This window comes from Lissotriton vulgaris, chromosome 7 (assembly GCF_964263255.1).
Source record: "Lissotriton vulgaris chromosome 7, aLisVul1.2, whole genome shotgun sequence".
Taxonomy (NCBI): domain Eukaryota; kingdom Metazoa; phylum Chordata; class Amphibia; order Caudata; family Salamandridae; genus Lissotriton; species Lissotriton vulgaris.
In genome coordinates, this window is record NC_141695.1 from 24,400,682 (window position 1) to 24,417,933 (window position 17,252).

Sequence of the window (17,252 nt, forward strand, 5' to 3'; positions counted from 1 at the left end):
AAACTGACTGTCTGCCGGGTGGAGCAGTCTCCAGACGTCTGTAAGTCTGAAGGCATCTAGAAAAGAGGCCAGCCACGTCTGTCCAGCTGGTATGTCCCTGGGGGGATGTCTGTCTAGGGCGCCGGATATTACCGCATTGTAGTCACCCCCCAGTATCAGGTGCCGGTCAGGGAGGGAGAGCAGCATGGCACCCAGGTCGGCGTAAGCCCGGGTTTGGAGACCCGGTGGGATGTAGATTGAGAGAAGGTTTAGGCGGCGGCCTTCCCACCTGCCTGACAGGTGACTGTGGGTCTGATTCAGTATGGTCTATGTGGATGGGGAGTGAGCGACGTAGCAGTATCCCCACCCCCCTGGAACCTGAAGTGAAGCCAGAATGAACTGCAAGGGTATATCATACCTGTTGAGGGCCTGACACGAGTTCCCCAAGAGATGCGTTTCCTGCAATAATACTGCGTCCGGTTGGTACCTCCTGATGAACTGCAAGACTATAGTACGTTTGAGTCTGTCCCCTAGCCCGTTAACGTTCCAGCTTAGAACTTTGAGGCTTTTGTCCCACCGATTAGCCATACCCGTTGCCTTGTGGAGGGACTTGTGTCCATGACCTGGTGTATAAGTAGAGACTTACTGCATGAGCTACATTTGACCTCACAACCTTCCCAGCTCCCCTCCCCCAACTACCCCCCCAACAGTCATGTTGAAAGCAAACATTTACACAGTCCTGAAAGCGGTGGCCCACAGACCCCATCCCATCCCAGGAGAAACTCCCACCCTGTGAAGAAAACCCCCACCCTGCCCCCTGCTCCGTAGGCTTCGAACAACCCACAACCCCAATAAGCAGAGCACCTGTCCCCCAACCCCACCCCGGAGAGAAAAAACAGCTTCCCCCCCGAGGAAAAACTCTGTTGATGAGCACGTCTGCCAGACCCAACTACAGCCGCCATGCCTGTGTCCCCAAAGTGTAAGTCCCTCAGGTTGGTCGCCTTGCATGAATCTGTTCAAAAGTACATTAGTCATGTGGGAATGCGACCGCCTCTCACCCCAGGAGCCCAGAGTCTTACCGCTGTTGGCGCTTGCACGGCTCCATTCAACGCTGCATGATTCCGCAGGACAAGACCTCACCGTGCTGTGTCATCGTGAGGGGAGTCCCAACGGGGACTGTTGGATCTGGAGCGCCATGACTGCTGACTCCGGTCGGCTTCTGTTGGTTCCTCTGCCGCCGATCCCGGAGAAGGTGCTCCCGGTTCTCTCCAGGTGCCCCGGGTCTGTGTTGCTGGGGCCTCCGGTGCCAGCCCGTCGAGCCATTCCTGGACCGCCTCCGGAGAAGTGAAGAATCGCGATTTGCCCCCTGCTATAACCTTGAGTTTCGCGGGGTAAAACATCATATACTTGATACCACACTCACGAAGTGCCGCTTTCACTCCCGCGTATGAGCGCCGATCCTGTTGAACCTGCATTGTAAAGTCCGGAAAGAACCGGACCGTGGTTCCCTCATACTGCAGGTCTCCCTGCTGTCTGGCAGCTTGGAGGATGGCATTGCGGTCTCGGTAGTTTAGGACCCTGGCGATTATTGTTCGCGGCGGGCCACCAGGCTTGGGTTTGGGAACCAGGGCCTGGTGGGCCCGTTCGATAGTAAAGAACTTGGAGAGTCTCTTGGGCCGTAGGTGGTTAAGAATCAGGTCCTCTAGGAACAGCTCCGTACTGTGCGCCTCTGAATCCTCCGGCACACCTACGACGCGTATATTGCTCCGTCTGGCCCTCCCTTCTTGGTCTTCCAGCCGCATGGCCATTAGGCGGTGTTGGTGGACAAGGTCATTCACCCGCCCTTCCAATCGTTTCGCGGAGGCCCGGAGTTCCCCGATGTCCGCCTCATTGGTCTTAGACCTGTCGGTGGTCTTTCCAAGGTCTGTACGCAGCAGGTTCACCTCAATTGTAATTTTATCCATTTTTGATTCGAGCGTGGTGCCCAGCGTTTGAATGGCGGCCATTATTGAGGTCAGTGAGGGCTCCGCTGCGCCAGTGTATCCTCCCCCCTGCGCCCCGGACTGTGCAGGGCCAGTCGCCACCGCATATTTGTCGAGTTTGTTGGTTTGGGTTGCTAGCCCTGACTTAGGCCTCATCTTTGATGTTGGCACCAAAATCCTGCAGTCCCACCACACTGTCCCGTGTCCGCAGGGTTTCGCAGCCCTCAGTACAGTGAGTCAGTTCAGGCCGGGGGGGCGCAGTTACTTGGTGTAGATGGGTCCCCCGGCAAGTATGCAGCCACTCACCAGTCGGGCCTGCGCCGCTAGCCACAGGAACAGGCCTCGCACCCAAGCAAGCACTCCTTAGGATGTCCCCCGGTGGTGCTTAGGGGTTGCAATGATTCGCTCCTCCAATCGGCGTTTAAGGGCTGCGCCACGCTCCCGCAGCAGCCGGGACGCCTATCTCTGTCTGGGCGCCGGCCGCAGGCGACGCGGCATCAGGGGGTCCACACTGGCTCGGCTCTCGGTGCGTCGGCCGCTTCACAGGTCCGCATCCGCTGAGCAGCCACTCGGGTCCTCCACCACTTAGTCCCAGCAGGCACAGGGCACCACGTCCATTCAGCCCGGCGCCGCCCTCTCACGGAGTGGTGAAACTGGTCCCTGCAAGGCCGCGAGGCAGGCCGCAAGCCGGGGTCTCAATTTTGGCGGCGCCGGCTCCAGGCTCCAGGCGCGGTCTCGGGGCAGCCGCCTTGGGCGATGCAGCGGCGTTTCGGCCCTGTTCGGATCTCAGACTCTGCTCCAAGCCCAGAACGGTAGCGCTACTCCTGACGGAGCCGGTGCGCTAGATTTCGGGCGCACCAGCAAGGATCAGGCTAATGGATTTTACGGGCACAACAGTCGTCCTGGCGGAGCTCGGCGACTAGGCGGCCATCTTCGCTGGCTCCTGGCCACGCCCCCAAATCTAGAAGTTGAGCAAGTTATTAGAAACCTAAAAAGAGGTAAGGCCGCTGGTCCGGACGCCCTTCCAAATGAGATTTATATTAATTTAAAAGACTCTCTTGTCATCCCCCTTACTACTCTCTTTAACAAAGTTTTTCTTGAAAACCAAAATCCTCCTGACTCTTGGAATGGCGCAACGATTTCTATCCTCCTAAAACCGGGTAAGGACTCTAAGAAATGCGAATCCTATCGTCCTATATCTATCTTAAATTGCGACTACAAAATCTTTACCCAAATAATGGCAAAAAGACTTGGTTGTGTGATCGGTTCCCTAATTGACTCTAATCGAAAAGGCTTTGTGACAGGTAGAAATTTACATGATTTAACTCACGAGCTCATTGGAGCTATAGACATTGCTATCTGCGAGAAGCTGCCCCTCTCTATAATCACTATCGATGCAGCAAAAGCATTTGATAGAGTCAATTGGTTCTACCTGAGAGAAGTATTAAAAAAATTTGACCTAGGGACCAACATCTTGAATATGGTTAAAAACATCTACAATACTCCGAAGGCCAGAATTCTAATTAATGAGGAGCTAACGGATCAATTCTTAATACAAAGAGGTACTCGCCAGGGATGTCCCCTATCCCCGCTGTTATTCAACTTATATATGGAACCAGCAGCAGTGTGTCTTAGAAACCATCTAGCCATTGCCCCTTTTCACATCAAGGCTGGCATAAAAAAGTAGCATTATATGCAGACGACCTAATGATATTTACATCTCATCTTCAAGAAGCTCTTGAAGCAGCAGAATAGACTCTAATTAACTTTGGGAAAATCTCGGGTTATCAAATCGACAAATCTAAAACAGAGACTATGACTTGGAACAAGGTCTTCTTGAGCCCATATAACAAAGAAAAAATTAGATACCTGGGTATAGACGTAGTTAAAGATATAGATAAAGTTCCACAGATTAATTTTCATAGAGTCCAGGTTGAAGTAAAAAGATTGCTGCAAGTATGGAGTAGTCTGCCGTTGTCTATATTGGGTAAATCAAACATCCTTAAAATGTCAGTCCTACCGAAGTTTACGTTTATCTTCGGAGCTATCCCGCTTGAGTTCAACAGAGAGTCTATTAAGAAAATCCAGGGAGAGTTATCAAGTTTCATTTGGTCATCGAAAAAACCCAGAATAGCTTGGACTAAAATAAGGAGAAGAAAAAACCAGGGAGGATTAGCAACCCCAGACATTTTAGAATATTGTAGAGCTTTTCAATTTAAAAATAACAGAATCTTGTTAGATGCATATGAAAATTATCCATTATATATGCAAATAATGACAAATAACACCAGTCACTTCCTCTTTAAATTCGGTCACCCAAAATTTTTCAAAATAGTTAAGCTGAAGACTCTAAGAGCAGCTGCAAAATATGGTATTGCATCAGGTCTACTGTGAATATCCCTCTTCATAGCAATAAAACCCCTATTTGGGACTCACCTAGTACTCCGGAGTGTCTTAAATATTCTTTGTCGCTCCCCCTAAAAACAGCAGGAGTAGTAGTATGTGGGCAAATTCTATACCAGAATAAAATCTTAGACTGGGAAACATTAAATGAAATCACAAACCTTTCTCTAGCTAAGTTTAAATATTATCAACTCTCAAGTTGGGCAAAATCAGTGAAAGAAACCAGAACAGGCAATACAACCCTAGAAAGTAAAATGTTGGAGAAGCCCTTCAAGAAAGAGATATCATTCTGGTACTGGGCCCTCATAACATCAGGGGAGGAAGAATTTTGGATTCCGGAGAAAATTTGGGGGAAAGATCTGCCAACGCTGGATACAAACCTCTTATGGCAAATATCTATGAGCAAATGCTGGTCAATAGTAACTTCTGCTGCTTTAAAAAGAAACCACTTATATACAACCCACAGGGCTTATTGGACGCCGGAAAAACTGTCAAAATTCAGCGGATCTACAGTGAAATCCTGTCCAAAATGCGGCTTACCAAAGGCCAATGACCTGCACATGTTTTGGCAGTGCCCCCATCTCGAGGACTTCTGGAAGGCGGTGGGTAAGACCATAGAAGAGGTTTTGGGAAAACAGCTAACAGGGAGTATAGAGGTGGTCTTTTTTGGAGTTTCCGGGTCTACATCAGCAAACAGATTAACAAAACGGGAAGAGAGTCTGGTGTTTCTTTTAATCTTATTAGCCAGAAGAGAGATATGTGTAAAATGGATCATACCAATAGCTCCGCTTCATGAGGAGTGGCTATCTTCAGTGCTAAGAACTTATAACTTAGATAAAAAAAAGAAACCTTTTTCAAAAAAATTCACTTTCTGGGAACTGTGGGAAAATCACTTTCGAGGTATATAAGTTAAGAATGTCTGATGGTTTTTATTCTGTTCTTTCTCCTGGTCTCCTCTTCCTTATAAGTACGTCCTATGATTAAGTGCAAGCAACACATAATAGGATTGAAGGCCTATTAGAGTAGCCATGATGGCTAGCTCAACCCACCCAGAATTAAAACCTTCTACAATAGTAATGGGAAGTAAGGGAGCCCCCAAATTTTTTCCCATAAGGTCCACATATGGTGATAGGTACAGATTACTTTTAAAGGGAAAAAAGGGGTAACCCCGATAAACCCTTACTATAAGTGATGCACAATGAGGACAAAAAAAAAAAAACATGATGTCATCTTTCTAGAGACAGTAATAGCTCACCTTTATATAGGCAAAGTTGAAGAAATTGAGAAGGTAACACCCTGAAAGACTGCAGTGGTTTGTTTAGGCTGCTGCCTCTTGACTGAGTTATCACATTGTTGACAATTAACCAGTGTGCTGAAAAGATTGAGTGGGACCCTCACCCCTGGATGCTTAGCTTTGGGTAGCTGCAGTGATTACCATTAGGCCATTCTTCATCAGATATCCAGGGGTATGTAATGAAGGAACTGGTGAAAAGTGTTCCCTGCTTGTACTTTTAAGTATTTGCATTCACTGGGCCACTAGCAGCACTGGCATGCTGATCAACGGTGTTTAACATTTCCAGTCTGTGTTCCTGGCGTTCAATGCTTAATGTGAGGTGGTGGTTGCAGGTGGGGCACCGGGCACTTATGTAACCTCATAAGACTTTGACCCAAAGTGAGAGATAGAAAAACACAGGTGGGGGGAATGGAAAAAAGAGACCAAGAATGATATTGGGGATAAAAAAGAACCTGAAAGAGTGAGATACAGAGACAGGGAGTCTCTGGTGGTGGATGAAAGAGGCGTGAGGTGGAATCAAGACTAAGCAGCTTTGGAGTTCAGCCCCCCTGGCATTCAACAGCACCGGGTGCAGGCTTCTGAGCAAAGCCTTTTGCCCAGCACTTAACCTTATCCACATCAAGCACTGCGGGATTCATTTATCAGTACAGGGCGGTGTACTGAAGTCTTGCAGGGGGGATCTAGAAAAGATTCAAGAAGAGCTAAAACATCAAAGGTCCCGTTATGAAGACTCCGAAAACAAATGTAAATTGGGTGACATTAAAACTCTAAAAAGTAAGCTTCACCTAGCAGCTGGCAGAGAGATTGTCTTCTTTGGAAATCATGCAATAACTCAGAGACAGGCGAGGCAGGGTGTTGTTGAGGTTACATATCATGTCATGGAGGTTTACTGAAGGATACAAGAGCAGAATACAAACCTGCACCAAAGAAGCAGAAACATGATTATTCAGACTGAATATGATAAAGGGTGTCTTAAGGATGATGCCGATCCGAACAGGCGTTTGCCAGTTGACAAGATAACGGGGGTGATCAGAGAGTTTACCTCCTGAGAATCACCTGCCACAGAGGGCGTAGAAGGTTTTCAGGTGTCCTTAGGTTACTACAATATAATTAGACTCCCGTCTCCTCCCGGCTATCAAGATGGAGGCTAGAATCATTGTCCTTGCAAACCTCATGAAAGTCTGAGGCAAGGTTGGTACTATTTGCTAATCACAGCGTACTGTAAAAAGTTTGCAACATTCGTCCTTACCAGGATTCCGCTTGTCATGCCCAGATGTGTACACCGTGATTAGGAAAGCTTCATTGTGAATGGATGAACAAGCCATGGCCTAAACATGCAGTTTAATGTCAATGGTGGGTGAGTTGGGGAAGCTGAGGCTTTAGGGTGACTCTCAATGCATAAAAAGCATTTGACTGGATGTCATGGGTTAAATTGCTGCCTGTCTTGGGTGAATACCTGCTCCACCAGAAACCCATCTACTACACGGCACCTACTGCTTCTTCTGTAATCAATGACATTGATTAACCTCCCTCCCCCACACTCCCCCTCTTGCTGTCATTGCACCAAGCTGCAAGGTAGCGGCGTCCAGGCAAGAATTGGTGGGTGCTGGCATTTCAGCACAATTTCTAATCTTTTATCACCTCATTTCTGGCTAACATCACTCTTTAACTCAAAGGTCTGGCTTAATTTGCATATTGCATTACATGTACTTGGTCTGTCCAGCAAGATTTCTAAACTTTGTACACACAACCAGTCCCATTTAAATAGCTCTCACTCAACCCTAAAGGTAAGTGGAATACTGTTTCATTGAGCCCATATTTATTTCACACACAGTGATCAACACTTTTAAAGGGAGTGCAAATGTCTGGGCACATAATGTCACATGTCTCCTTGACATGTATTTATCTAAGACTGACATGTGAATTGAATTTCCTGTGTTCTTTGTGGACAGTATTGCTTTAATCGAGCCTCGAGATCACAGACGTTCATCATGTTGGACTATGGATTTGAAGAGTAATGAGCACCATTGGAGGAGCAGTCTTCCCACTATGGCCCTCATGGATTTTATTTTAAGTCCCTGCTGTCATTACTTTCTATGGGAGGGTGTTGCAGTACCAGTGATTGGCCATGTGCGGTGTTGGACCTGCTTTAGCTCTGCACTGGAGTAATTTACTGCTGTTTTAGGACCCTTCTTGTCTGCAGTAACTTTAGAATTGCAGCTTGTGAATAGCAATGGGTTTACTCTTTTGAGGCTGGGTGCATGTCCCCCCCCTAACCCTTCCCTACTCATCCCTAAGCCCCTCCTGTTTAATAGAAAGTAATAGTAAACTTACATGCCTGAGGATCTCTCCATAGAAACGACAGATGAGGTCGAGCTAGACTCACACTCACAGGCCGTGATTAGCATTTTGTAGTACTTTAGTGTTACTATTGCCATATTACTAAATGTACTACAAAATCCACTTTGTGAATAGGCCCCAAGGTATTTACAACAAATGATGTATAAAAACCCTCTCTGCAATAACTCTTAATTTTATGATTCCTCCATGCTAAGGGGTAGTGGGGGTTTAGTGACCAGTAGTGTTGCATAGATAAATATATTATCACTGACTACCACTACGCACGTCATACCAGCAGGAATTTACATAACAGACTGTAAAGGAATGACGTTTAGAAAGCTGATACATACTTATCTGTAAAGTTGTTTCCAGTCGTCCATCTCCAGGTGCCATTTTCGTTTCGCAGACCAATCCAGAAAGGAGCAGTGGCCAGCTGATTAACCACGAATTCCTAAAACAAATATACAAATAACAGAGAGAGGAGAGAGATTGTATGTAAATGCAACATGGGTGTCTATGTTTTTTCACATGCATATAATAATGAGTGCCTATGTGTCTGTCATCACAGGTTCTGGACCACTGACAGTCTCTTAGTTTTTTAAAGAATTTTGCACATCCCTTCTAAAGTATATCTTAGGGTACATTTGAATATCCTCAGGAGAGTTTAATCATTCTGACAAAGGACCACATTAATGTGGACCTCCTAATCCACTGGAGCGCTGCGTCCTTCATAAAGTAGTCACACAGCTGTTGTGGGAAGAGACCATGTTCAATGGTGTTGGACACCCTTCATAGATCTTACAGAATCAACACACCTACCCAGGTGCTGTATTTCTTTGTGTTAGGGGGCACCTGGGTCCATGTCACTGTCCCCTAGTGAGACGAGGGTCATTTCTGTGGGGTCCCCACCCTCCTGTGGGTACTCCTCCTCCTCCTCCCTAAGCGCTACATTAGCCAACACCTTGGACTGCCCACCAGTGGGTGGCTGTGCCCCGTTGGAGCACCTGGTATCCCCCTTCATGTGCCCCACCTGGTCACATGCAAAACATTTGCGGGGACCGGTCTCAGCAGGAATTCCTGACGAGACCCCTTGATTCTTAACTCCGGGGGGTAGGGAACCTTTACCCTGGGTTTTAGTTTGGGGCCCTTTAGAGAACTCCTTTGCTTTATCCTTGTCTCCCCCACTTTTCTGCTGGGGACCCTGCCCACCTTTGGCGGAGTCTCCCCCAAATGCTTTCTTGCGGAACCTTGTACTCACCCAGCAGTCCCCCTCCATAGCAAGCTTCCTAAGGTCAGTCAGCTTACTATCAATTAGGTGCTGGTGCAGATCTACAAAACATTGACTGGAGAAGTGCTCCCATGCAATCACATTGTAGAGCCCCTGATAATCTGTCACATTACTACCCTTCACCCAGCCATCCAGTGACTGGCAAAACACATCCACACATTCCAACCAAGTGTTGGCATCAGACTTCTTACAGGACCTGAACTGATCCCAGTACTTTTCAGAAGTAAGACCATACTTAGTGAGGAGGGCGTCCTTCATGTCTGGATAGGCGAGGTGATACCCCTTACTCAAAGCTATTTCTTCAGGGAACAGAGGCCACAATCCTGCTCCCCAATTCCCCTCAGGGACCCCATTCATGTGGATTGCTGCCTCGTACCCCTGAAACCACCTTTGTATGTCATCCCCCTTCTTGAATTTGTTGCCCACATTCTTAGGGAGGTGCACAGTTCTGTCTGCCTCTCTTGACGAGCTGCTGCCACCATCTGCGCCGGGCCTACTCCTCCCTTCCAGACCTCGCTCATGGTCTGACATCATCTTCCTTTCCTCAATGGTTATTCTTTTGTTTTTCCTCTCACTTTTCATCCTGAGTTTTTCCAACTCGAACTTCATTGCTTCCCACCTGTCCTCCAGCTCCTCTGGAGACAGGCTACTGCTGGCTGGTCTGAAGGGTTCCCCCATGCCAAAAGCACATCCGCCCTAGGAATAGGCCCCTCCGCCTCTCCACTGAGAATGCCAGATTGCCCACTTGCCTCTCAGGCTGCTGTAGGAGAGTAGGGTCCTCAATCCTATGATCACCCAGATTTTTTGCTTTTGTTTCACTGGTTTACGACTTTCTCTGGCTGTGGGCCTGCTAATCAGACCCACAGCCTGGCTGTTCTCTTTCTAAATTACGAGATGTACCCTAGGTGCATTTACCAATTGGTACTGGGCCACCTTATCAGACCCTGTAACTCAGGGCGTAGGTGTACCCAGGGCCGCCAGGGGCTGCAGCATGTATTATGCCACCCCTGGCTGGCCTCCTAAATTTGACACAACTGGCTGCATGACAGCTGGGGCGAAGTCGTGTAATCACCCTTTGCTTTAGATATAGTAGCCCTATATCTAACCACACAATGGACACCCGAGTTCCTATCAGTCACTCCTATGGCAGGCCTTGACAATCCTGAAGGCAGAGTGCGTGGGCTCGTGTGAACTGTGCTCTGGCCCGAGCCGAGCCCGGTTGCAGCTTGCGGATAAAGGACCCAATGGCTGTTCCATGATAACGCGTACCACATCGGTAACTTCGGTGTCGCGTTATCAAGACATGTCGAGTAAGGTGTCATACGAATCGGGATGCTGCCCTCTCACCAACCCCGGTGACGAGGTTAGCATTCCGCCCTTCTAGAGGGACACGACATGTACGTAACTGTGAACCCCGGTTAAAGTTAACGAAAGCCTCAGCTCCACAAAATGGATGCTGCCACCACAGACACGAGTCTGACCTCCTGCTGCTGGGAGTCCTTCCAGCGAGGAGCGCTTGGACAAAGGGTTTCCTGTCGAGGGCGGTGTTCGCACCGTCCCAGACAGGGTTTGTGTATTCTGGGTAGGTAGGGCTTTTGCGAGAAGGTGACTGCGGAGTGGCACCCCGGTGCTCACTACGCATCTGCCGGTCAGAACCAGTTCCAGGGGCGCCAGCCCTGGCCTGGGGAAAGTCCGGCAGGGGAGAGGGGTGTAACTACCCCCCTTCCTGGTCCCACCCTTAGGGCAGGACCTAGTCATGTACCCACCCCTTTCTTTAGGATAAAGACCGGAGTGGGGACCCTTCCAAATTAGATCATCTTTGAATCAAGAATACTTTCTACGAAAGGACTTCGAGACTCTTCTCAAGATTTCTCCCTTGTGACTAAGGAGTAGTCACCCTGCATCAGCGGGCACCATCTAAGAACTCTGCGGTTTGCTGCAAGTCCTTCCTCAAGGATCCGACGGCCCAGCTCGACGAGAACCGGCTTCCCTGGCACCTCTGACCTCTACCCACGTCATCAGCTCAGCTGTGATCTGTGGGTGCGACGAGACCTCGAGGGACCGGCCATCATCAGAACCTGCACGCTCTTAACCAGCACGACCATCGAAGCAATTCCCTGGTGAGTGCTCTGGGGTCTGAGAAGCCCCGACCCTGAGCCGCTCCAGCACCGAAGTGCAGTCTCCCAGCATCTCCACGATCTGCGTGGGGCCCTTCTGCTCGCTGCTCAGCACGTTGTCTGGTCACTAGCCGCTGGCTTGTGCCCTTCTGTGACGACATCCGAGAATCATCACTGCTGGTCTGGTTGCTCCAGACTGGCCCTTGCTTCCATCCTTGCGAGAAGCACCCCGGACCCTCCTGGTCCACTCAAGACGCCATCTTAGGCCCACCACGTGGCCCTGAGATTTGCCAAGGCTTGTTGCCCCTTCCTGGGCCCAGCGACGCCGACAGCATCATCCTTCGTGGGACAGCTCGCACCTCCACCGTGGTCGCCGACAACGCCTCCTGGTCCGTGAGACTGCAGAGCCTAGCGTCGCCCACTCACCTGGTCGAGGTGACGGCCAACCGGTGCCTTCCTGGTACCCTCTGACTACTGGCTAGTAGTACGAACTTGGTCCCCTCTGCTTTCAGGTATCATCAATCTCTGATCCAGGCTTGGATCTCTACGAACTATTCATCACTGGTCGCCGGCCAGCAACTCCTTTTCTTCCGGCTCCTGGCTCGTCAGCGAAGACCCCGACGCCTGTAAGACTTGTGCAGCCGCAGCCCTCGTGGCTAGGTAACTCGGCATTTCGGTGCCTGCATAGCCTCTTTACTCTAGGGTCCCGAGTCCTTCGCTTCCGACTTGCCTTATCGGGTCCGCCCGAGACCTTAAACTTTCCGTGTCCTCGGACACTTGTTTTAATTGTGCACTTGAAGTATTTTCCTAAGAGATTTGGTTTGTGCTTAGTACCCTGTCCTCATAAAGAGTACAGGGCTGTTGTGATTCTTAATAAATATCCTGTTTATTTTCATAACACTTGTGTGGTGTCCTTTCACTTGGTGTTCAAGGGGTACATGTGTGGTAAACAGCTGGCTTAACGCGCCCTCTCGAGTCTTTAGCCTTAGACTGCTCGTATCCACGCTACTAGGATAGCTGGTCTATAGGTTGACTTACAACCAAACACCATAAGGGTCGTTGGAACGATACATAGCGGTCGCTAGAATAGCGAACGTTGCATATCGGGCCAACTTCTCACATTGGTGAGCAGCGGTTGGGATTTGAGCTTGCTGTTGTTTTACCACACGTATCCTAAGAATATCTTGTTGAAAGATCACATAAGTACTGTTAGTACATATAACTAAAGCTTAGAATACTCTGAGTTCTACTGAACCAGCTGTTGCAGCTCCTCAAGGCTTAGCACACCTTGGCTGCAACTCTTAGCAAGGGAAAAGTAGGTAAACACATAGTGTAGGTAGGTGCATCACTTACACCACACTAGAAACAGTATGTCGGACAAAGGAGGAAACTCTGAGTCTCCCCTTGTGTCAGTTGACCCTCCACAGGTCATCCCTTCGAGATATACTGTGCTGAGCTTCAAGGAGTTAAGACAAGTGTGTCACTCCAGGAAGATCAAGCAGGGGTCTAACCCCACAACGTCCTTTCTGATTGGTCTCTTGGAGACTTATGATGCCAGAAAAGCTGAGACCCGTCCCAGCTCTTCTAATCCAGAAGGAGACATGCCTCCCCTCGAGGGAACCAGAGACGATCCTGACCTCATCCACCTCGCAACTGAGAACGAAGATGCAGAGGATGATGAGGATGAGGATCCCTCTGGGGATGAGGCAGATAAGGGACAGGTAGAAGTCGTCAGACTAACACGGTCCAACTTAAGCAAACATGATAGTGGTACTGGGGGACCCCCGGCACTACTGTCAGGTCCGCTTAACATTGGGAATGGACGAGCCAGATCTCTGTCAAGAGGCTCTGGCAGATCCCTTCAAACCAATGGCTCTCACAACTCTTCTCAAAGAGGGATGACGTCCCCTCAGAGGAGAGTGTACGAAGCTAAGGAAAGGGCAGCTAATCTGAGGATCGAAAGGGAAGAACTTGCCCTGGCCAAAGAAAGGCTTGCCTTTGCTAGAGAGCAACAGTTAAGTGGGGTAGTCCCCACTGGTGGCAGCAATGTACCTAGTAATAGGGAAAAGAGTTTCGATACGAAACACCTTGGGAAGATAGTGCCCCCCTTTAAACAAGGGGACCTCATCCACAAATGGATTACTGCGTTGGAGAGGGCCTGCACTGTGCAGGGTGTTCCCCAGAGTCAGTGGGCAGCTATCTTGTGGCTCTCCTTCGAAGGAAAAGGAAGAGACAAGCTCCTCACCACAAGGGTGGAGGATGCTAACGATTACCAAGTCTTGAAAAATACACTCGTTGAAGGGTTCGGCCTAACCACTGAGCAGTACAGGGTGCTGTTCAGGGATACCCAGAAAACGCAGTCTCAAGATTGGTCTGATTTTGTCGATTGTGCCACTAAGGCTTTTGAGGGCTGGTTGCTGGGCAGTAAGGTTACTGATTACAAAGGATTGTATAATTTGATGATGAGAGAACAAATTTTAAACAATTGTCAGAACCAGTTGTTGCATCAGCATCTTGTCGACTCGGATCTGACCTCTCCCCAAGAATTGGGAAAGAAGGCAGACAGATGGGTTCGTACGAGAGTTAAACAGAACCAGGGCCAGAATCAAGGTGGTCAGAAGAAAGAAGACCAGAAGGGTAAAGATTCTAAGGGGGAACAAAATGACCAGAAGTCTTCGACAGGTCCCCAACAACCCAAAGAGGGTGGGGGTCAGGCTCCCCAAAAGAAGAAAGAAGGCCAATCCAAAAGATGGTGCCAGTACTGCAAAAGTAAATCTCACTGGTTTAGTGAGTGCACCAAGAAAGGAGGAGGGCAGACTCCTGCCACTGCAGCCCCTAAGGCACCTGTGCCCCCTAGTACAGTCAGCAGTGGTAGTGCGCCTCCCAAGGGTTTAGTAGGGTTAACCCTGGGTTCTGAGGGGCGTGACAACTTAGTTGGCACACTCACTCAGGCTGTCCTTGTCAGTACAGGGGACGTGGACGTGTCCCCTGACGTAAGCCCCAATACTTTGGGCAAATACCGACAGACGCCTTTCATAAATGGAAAGATGGCTCAGGCCTATAGGGACACTTGTGCCAGCGTCACCATGGTGACGCCTAACTTCGTGGACCCTGGACAGATCATGCCAGGTACAGAATTCCTGGTGACCAATGCAAGCAATGTCACTACCAATCACAGTATGGCAATTGTAGCTTTCTCCTGGGGAGGGGTAACTGGCCAAAAGAAGGTTGTAGTTAGTCCAGACCTCCCAGTGGATTGTTTGTTGGGCAATGATTTGGAGTCATCACAATGGTCAGAAGTGGAGCACCGGACTCACATGGAAATGTTAGGTTTGCCAGCACATGTGTTCGCTGTGACCAGGTCACAGGTCAGGAAATGCCCCACTGAACAGGTGCTGGATCCTGGAACAACGGACCAGACACCTCCCAAGAAAAAGAGCAGTAGGGTTAAGGCTGCGCCTTCCCCCTTGCCCCAGGTCGAGGATCAAGTCTCAGAGGAGGCTGACCTACAGGAATTGAGGGAAACTGAGCCTAGAGAGTTCGAACTTGATCAAGTTGAATTCTTGGGTTCAGGGGGACCCTCAAGGGAAGACCTGGGGAAGGACCAGTTAGACTGCCCTTCTCTTGAACCCCTCAGACAGCAGGCTGCTGCTGAGGCTGCTGGGAACGCCACAGGTACCCACAAGGTATACTGGGAAGATGGACTCCTGTACACTGAGTCAAGAGACCCCAAGCCTGGCATGACCAGGAGGCTGGTTGTACCCTTGTCTCAGCGTGGTTTCCTACTTACCTTGGCCCATGAGATTCCCTTAGCAGGACACTTAGGCCAGACGAAGACGTGGGACAGGCTTGTCTCGCACTTTCACTGGCCTCACATGAACGAAGATACCAAGGAGTTTTGCCGCTCCTGTGTCACTTGCCAAGCCAGTGGTAAGTCAGGTGGCACGACAAAGGCCCCCCTTATACCAATGCCTGTGGTGGGGGTGCCCTTTGAACGGGTGGGGATTGACATCGTCGGTCCCATGGAACCACCAACAGCATCAGGGCACAAGTTTATACTGGTGGTAGTGGATCATGCCACCAGGTATCCTGAAGCTATTCCCCTTAGGACCACTACAGCACCTGTTGTGGCAAGAGCCCTAGTTGGAGTATTCTCCAGAGTGGGTTTCCCTAAGGAGGTCGTCTCCGACAGAGGTGCAAACTTTATGTCGAGCTACTTAACTGCTATGTGGAAGGAATGTGGTGTCAACTACAAGTTCACTACACCCTATCATCCACAATGCAATGGGCTTGTTGAGAGATTCAACAGGACCCTAAAAGGGATGATTCATGGACTACCGGAAAAGCTTCGGCGTAGATGGGACGTCCTGATCCCCTGCCTCTTGTTCGCCTACAGAGAAGTCCCACAGAAGGGGGTTGGCTACAGCCCTTTTGAACTTTTGTACGGACATCCTGTAAGAGGACCCCTGTGTTTGGTGAAGGAAGGATGGGAGAGACCTCTCAAAAAGCCTGCAGCCAACATAGTGGACTATGTGCTTGGCCTCCGCTCGCGGATGGCTGAATACATGGAGAAGGCATCTGAAAACCTTAAGGCCAGCCAAGAACTCCAAAAAGCTTGGCATGACCAAAAGGCTGTCTTGACTGTTTACCAGCCCGGACAGAAGGTGTGGGTGTTGGAGCCAGTGGCCCCAGCAGCACTCAAGGACAAATGGTCCGGGCCCTACACCATCCTGGAGAAAAAGGGAGAGGTCACCTACCCGGTCGACCTGGGAACTCCCCGGAGCCCCCACAGGGTGCTTCATGTCAACAGGCTCAAAGCATATGTCGACAGGAAGGACATGAGTTTGCTCATGGCCCTAGATGAGGGACAGGAGGAGGAGAGTGACCCTCTCCCCGACCTGCTCACTCAGAATCCTGACGATGGATCGGTAGATGGTGTTGTCTTTTGCGGCAGCCTCTCCGAACATCAACAGAGCGACTGTAAACAGGTTCTTCAGTCGTTCAGACATATGTTTTCTCTAACACCCAGTCAGACCGATTGGTGCACCCATGAGGTTGACACTGGTGACAGCTTGCCCGTAAAGAGTAAAATCTACCGGCAGCCTGATCACGTTAGAGACTGCATCAAGAATGAAGTGCAGAAAATGTTGGAGCTGGGAGTCATTGAACCCTCGGATAGCCCTTGGGCTAGTCCCGTAGTTCTAGTGCCGAAGCCTCACACCCAGGGTGGTAAGAGAGAGATGAGGTTTTGCGTAGACTACAGGGGTCTCAATGCAGTCACTAAGACTGACGCCCACCCAATACCAAGGGCAGACGAGCTTATCGATAGATTGGCTTCGGCCAACTACTTAAGTACGTTTGACCTGACAGCTGGGTATTGGCAAATCAGGTTAGCTGAGGACGCCAAGCCTAAAACCGCATTTTCAACCCCTGGTGGGCATTATCAGTTTGTGGTAATGCCCTTTGGTCTGAAAAATGCACCTGCCACCTTCCAAAGGTTGGTGAATCAAGTCCTTACTGGGCTGGATGACTTCTGTGCGGTGTATCTAGACGATATTGCTGTCTTTAGCTCCACCTGGGAGGATCACCTGGTCCACCTGCGGAAAGCGTTGGAGGCTCTGCAAGCAGCAGGCCTCACTATCAAGGCCACCAAGTGCCAGATAGGGCAGACACAGGTTGTATACCTGGGCCACCTTGTAGGTGGAGGCCAGGTTCAGCCGCTGGAGAGCAAAATACAGTCAATCAGGGACTGGGCTCCTCCAACCACCCAGACTCAGGTTCGAGCTTTCTTGGGCCTGACTGGATACTACCGAAAGTTTGTCAGGAACTATGGTTCCATCGTGACACCA

General features: G+C 49.7%; 1 protein-coding gene across 1 annotated transcript in view; it reads right to left on the reverse strand.

Moving 5' to 3' along the window:
* The window catches only part of LOC147700554 (C-type lectin domain family 12 member A-like), a 70,177-nt gene that overhangs the window by 17,097 nt on the left and 35,828 nt on the right, over positions 1-17,252 (reverse strand). The window contains exon 5 of the mRNA XM_086928450.1: positions 8,349-8,449. Coding sequence (XP_086784576.1) covers positions 8,349-8,449 — 101 coding nt within the window. The remainder of the gene's footprint in view (positions 1-8,348; positions 8,450-17,252) is intronic.